Source organism: Olea europaea, chromosome 11, assembly GCF_002742605.1.
Source record: "Olea europaea var. sylvestris chromosome 11, O_europaea_v1, whole genome shotgun sequence".
Lineage (NCBI taxonomy): Eukaryota > Viridiplantae > Streptophyta > Magnoliopsida > Lamiales > Oleaceae > Olea > Olea europaea.
Genome location: NC_036247.1, coordinates 18,057,155 through 18,062,639, shown reverse-complemented (window position 1 = coordinate 18,062,639; position 5,485 = coordinate 18,057,155). Strand labels below are relative to the sequence as shown.

The following is a 5,485-nucleotide window of genomic DNA, read 5'->3' as shown; positions in this document are numbered from 1 at the left end:
GTTGGGTGAGTGACTTCTCTTTGTCAAAATCGCCACCCCAATATGTTTTCAAACGCTGTCCATTTATTTTGAAGGTGCTCTTTATCTCATGAGTCACCTCAACTGCTCCATGTGAAAAGACTTTACAACTATGAATGATCCAAATCATCTAGAATGTAATTTGTTGGGAAAAAATTTCAACCTAGAATTGAACAACAATACATTTTGACTTGGACTGAACTTAAGCCTCTGGATGTATTTATCATACAATTTCTCATTCTCATAGCACCCATCCAAAACTCATCCAATTCATTTAGTTGCAGCATCCTTTTTTCTCTAGCTGCTATCATGTCCACGTTCAACTATTTTACTACCCAATATACTCGATGCTCCAACTTCACTAAATAAGTTACTAGTTGCATTACTAGTGATGATTTGGTTTATGGTACTTCTATCAATCGACAGTGGTGGTGACGGCCGATCGTTGAGCGACGACAATCTACATTTGTACAATCTGTGCATTATCTCCAACGTTCATGCTTCATTCTACACCTTTTCCTTTTCGGATTGTACTGTGTACGCAATGGTGTATATAAAACATTACACACCATCACATGAAGAGGGCCTCACATATAATAAAATATTTGTGAGCCCCCCTTATTTGAGGAGGGTGTGATCTATTGTGTACATCATAAGGTGTACACATAGAATAATCATTTTCTTAATAAACACGTCCCACATCGCAACAAATTGGCGCAGCATGATCAAGATATTGACGCTTGAGAATTTAAACAAAAAATAACCTAGTTTAATTGGAGCCCAAATGCCTAGAAAATTATCTATAAATTTCGAACTAACCAAATTAAATGTTTTTATTTCAAGTCAAAATAAATGTTATTCATAACATGTGCTCGCTTGACATAACTTTTACTTTATATAAAAGAGTTTTTGGAAAAAACCACTTTAATTTTACTTGAAAACTAATTTCTAAAAAAACTTCCTATTTTGAAGTACTTTCCGACAAAATCATATTGGACCAACTTTCTCTAAAAAAAATTTCTAACTAAAACTTTTATAAAATTAGTCAAACGAATTCAAAAGTAGATTTTAAGTTTCAAAAGTTTATTTTCACTTTTTAAAAGCCATGACAAATGATCCCTAAATAATATAACCAACTAGAGATTTAGAAATAAGCAAACCCTTGTGACAAGCTAAAGAAATCAAATAAGCTTAAGGGAAATATAAAGGCAATTTTTTCTCAAACGCACGATCCTCCACTTTTATTTAAAATCAAATAAACTAATTGAAAACATAGAGACATTTTTTTTTTCCCCAGATGCATGATGCTCCAATTTTAGATGTGAAATGAAACTAATTTTTAATTCTTCATTTAAGCACACTGTCCAGCCTTGTAATTCTTGATAACCCGCCTTTGATCCATTTCGGGATGCTGAAATTCTTCCATGAATTTGGTAGGCCATTTACATCACAAATGCTGAACGAATTTTCCGTCAGGTCAGGCAGTTGATCTCGAATTTGTATCAGGTTCAGCGTCCACAAACCATCTATTAACCCGTCTACGAGCAGCAGATACCTGCAACAAAAACACATTTGAACAAGTAATCAAATTGTCGCCCGATATGAAATCAGGATCATATCCATAGTTAGCAATTCGATCTCCATACAAAGGTCTATCAAATTGTTCTGAAAGTGAAAGGGACAACAAATCCAAGTTACCTGGTTTTCCCAATCAGTTCTCAAAGTTAATACTACGAGTATGATGGTTTGGACGAACGTGCCAAATATCATTCCAATCCAAACACCCTGTCAAACAAATATTCATACAGGTTGATGCATTGAAATGAAAGAAAAATCTTTTTGGATTTTATGAAGAAACGAATGTTTGTCTTCATTATCCTCATCATTTTTCCTGTGCCCGTGTGTCATATGGTGTGTGGGGATCGACATCGGGGGTTGGACGAACCATCAATAAGAATATGTCAAAGAGCATTAAGGATAGAATAAGCAAAATGATAAAAACTCACTACAACTTGTAGTTTGATAACATAACCAAGCACAACTCCAATAGGAATTCCTATTATGTAATAGGATCCTATGTTAACGTATGCTACCGAGCTCTGATTTCCAGCCCCGATTGCAACACCTATCATAAGAGGAAAAAATTTGTAGCATATTGAGCTGAAATTCTTCTAATTATTGCTGCTATTTTTTAAGTTTCTCTTCTTAATTAAAAAGGATTGTTGAGTTAAATGATGTAATGAACCACCAAACGACCTTACCGGAAAGAACTGGTTGAACACTGTTCAAGAGTATGGAAAATGCCAGAAGAGGCGACAAATAAGCAACTTCCGAAGCCACATCTTGNGAAAGAACTGGTTGAACACTGTTCAAGAGTATGGAAAATGCCAGAAGAGGCGACAAATAAGCAACTTCCGAAGCCACATCTTGATTTTTTGTAAAGATATAAGCTAGACGTCCCCGAAAAAACAGGAAAAATACAAATAGAACTAGTCCAATGGCTAACGATGTTAACACAGTCACAACGATTGAAAACTTTGCGGCTTTAAAGTTCCCACTCCCAAGCTCATTTGAGACGCGAACGCTAAAATATAGTAATTGAAGATAATGTCAAAAGTGTCACCAACAGTACGAAATACAAACAAGCTCGAACAACTTGTGGTTTCGAGAAAATAAGGTGAGTTATAGTACCTTGCTGCAGCCAAGAAACCAAGAGATATCATCATTTCCCAACCATTGATGTTAAGACTGAAATACTTCCATTGTTATTTGATTGCTAGAATGAAAACGAAATTAAAGAAGAGGGAACAAGTATTACCAGATAGAAAGAGCATCAATTGCAACCTCCGCATTTTTCAGATTTCCGGTCAAAAGAACCAGTATGGTGTTGTACCAGAGTTCAAGACTGTCAAAGAAACCAAATGTTTACGATCAAAATTTGCATATTGATGGCATAGAGAAGTAAATCCTATATCGATTCTCCTCCAAAATCTAGATTACTTTTAGGGAAAACGGTTCAAAGCGCGATAAATATTGAATTTCGTGGGCAAGAAAAATGATAAAACTTCCAGCACTGCATTGAACAAGTTTAATAGTAAAAACACGACTCCACGAAGACATTTTAGTCTCCAACCTCATGAAAAGTAATTTAAGACATAAATTAACCTTCAAGTAAATGATGTAAGCCTAACCAGAGCATTGCACCGGACGATAAAGAAAGCTTGATTATCGGCCAAAGATCCTTGAAAGCTAAAGATGAAAAACCTTTCCATGTTTCCGGACAGGCTCCAGAGAGAACAAATATTATCTGACCCACATTAGGGATCCAATATGCCAAACTAGTGGATACCATAGCCCCAGTAATACCAAACTTGAACTTAACTGTTAAAAGCCATGAAAGAAAGACATGGATCGACAAAGAAAGTGCCGCCAAGTATGTAATAACCATGTTCTTACTCTGTGCCTGTAGGAACATTTGGCAGCTAAATGATATAATAAATGAGTATATCACAGGAATGAACCAGAGACCAATAATTCCCGCTACTTCTGCGATGCTTTCATCTTGGCCTAAAGCTTTTAAAATTGGGCTCGCGAAAATAAATACTGGGGTAAGTAGAGTTGTGGTTATAACCAAAACAAGCCATGATCTTTGAAGATATATCCCGAGCATGTGATACTGTTTTGCTCCATATGCTTGTCCACATAGAGTTTCCAGTCCACTGGCCATGCCCAACTGCACAAATCCAAATAGAAAACTACAAGATATCATAACTTCAATGGTAATGAAAAGATTTTTACCTACCAAAATTCCATCAACTATCAGCCACCCTCAAAAGAGCAACGGAATTTTGATTGATATATTCTGTTGCTGAAGATCGTTAGCAAGGGATATAATTGGCTTCAGGAACGGAAAATCCGTGCCCAAATCCATATTTATTTATTTATCTTTGTAGCGTGAAAAAATAAAAAATTAGCGCCACTGTAGATGGATTCTAATTTCTCGCCAATCACAAATATACTAATCACCCTCTTGGAATACCATATCATGAGAGAGTATTTAATAACAGGTAATCGTCTTTAAGAAATAATAAATAATGAAAGAATCAACAAGGTCAAAGAATTTTTGCCCTAGTTAATCAAGAAACATGTATAAAGGTGAACCGGTTCTGCTTTACCCCAAAAAATAAAAAATAAAAAAATGAAGACGGTATTGTACCAGAATCCCATTAGCAAATCTCAACAGAACAGTAGACACAAGAGCATAGGCGGCAAGTTCCGTGGAGCCAATATGGCCAACAAATGCCTGGCTGATTACGCTTACTCCGAACGACGAGAATCGGGTAAAAATAGCAGGACCAGCCACAATCCACATTTTTTTGGATTCCTTCCATATTTTGTCTTTCAGCTTAACATTTTGTTCCTTTTCTGCTCCGTTCAAAAGCTTTTCGTTGGGGTCTCTTTCCATTCTACAACAATCGAAAAGGAACTCATCAAGTATCATGTAAATGCCCACATACCCATATTAACACACGATGAAGAGAGTGTACTTACAAAGAAAGTTTGTGGTGTAACTAAAATTTTTATGCTCAGCGGAACATGATTACCCAGGGAGGAAGGTGAAGCCGCCTGCTACTGTGAGTACTCTATTTGTTGCCGCTCGATAGGCATTTTATGTAAAAATATATTTTAGAATACTAAATTGATGTGAAATATGTGATTGAGAAATAAGAAAAAATTTTTAATTTATGTATAATAGTATTTTAATAAAAAGTGTGATTGAAAAAAAGAGAAAGAAAAATACATTTTAAAAAAAATGACTATCAAATGGGACCTTATTATTACATATCTCGCCCTTGTTAGAGCCTTTTTTGGGAAGAATGAATTTTTAAATGGTGTATTAATAGGAAATGTATAGTTAAAAAATAATGAAAATTTTTGAATTTACGTTTAATATTATTTTATTAAAAAAATGTGGTTGAAATAATATTATTTTATTATTTTTGAATTTTTCTTAAAGAATGAAGCTCAAACAAGGGCCTCACAGCGACGTTGATATTTTATTTTCAACCCACTCTCTCCACTCATTTCTCTGGTTTTGGTCTACGGAAGACGAAGAAGAATTTTTTTTATTTTTTTTATTTTTTTTTGTTTTGTGTGTGTGTGTGTGTGTGTGTGTGTGTGTGGGGTTTAGAGATGGTTCCAAGAAAAAAAGACTTAACGCTTTTTAAGCTTTTGCTTGGCCAAAAAAATGGCTCGCTCGGCTCGATTTTTATTGTTTTTTTGTGGGAAATATATATTTTTTTAATATATTTTTTTTTTTATGAAAGTAGCCTCTGCCTTCAGAATTTGCAGCTATAGCAGCAGCTGCCTTTTTCTTAAAAGAGAGCATTAGTTGCCTTTAAACAGGCAAATACAGCCACTTTGTTTGATTGCCTGCATGCACGAGCCAAAATGGACGTGACTTTGG

The 5,485-nt window shown here is 35.1% G+C and overlaps 1 protein-coding gene across 1 annotated transcript; it reads right to left on the bottom strand.

Moving 5' to 3' along the window:
* Positions 1-1,230: 1,230 nt before the first annotated feature.
* On the bottom strand, positions 1,231-4,716 carry LOC111403652 (protein DETOXIFICATION 21-like). The gene is made up of 9 exons (XM_023032236.1): positions 4,570-4,716; positions 4,235-4,484; positions 3,210-3,751; positions 2,837-2,923; positions 2,710-2,766; positions 2,366-2,602; positions 2,025-2,145; positions 1,717-1,803; positions 1,231-1,573 (listed from the first exon to the last, which is right to left on the bottom strand). The coding sequence occupies exons 2-9, from the start codon at positions 4,481-4,483 to the stop codon at positions 1,496-1,498; spliced, it is 1,458 nt and encodes a 485-aa protein (XP_022888004.1). The 5' UTR covers position 4,484; positions 4,570-4,716; the 3' UTR covers positions 1,231-1,495.
* Positions 4,717-5,485: the final 769 nt, after the last annotated feature.

Coding starts and splice junctions, on each gene's coding strand:
- LOC111403652 (XM_023032236.1), bottom strand. CDS start 4,483: ATGGAAAGAGACCCCAACGAAAAGCTTTTGAACGGAGCAGAAAAGGAA. Junction 2,924..3,209: donor TCGTCCGGTGCAATGCTCTG/GTTAGGCTTACA, acceptor TTTCTTTGACAG/TCTTGAACTCTGGTACAACA. Junction 2,603..2,709: donor GGTTTCTTGGCTGCAGCAAG/GTACTATAACTC, acceptor ACTATATTTTAG/CGTTCGCGTCTCAAATGAGC.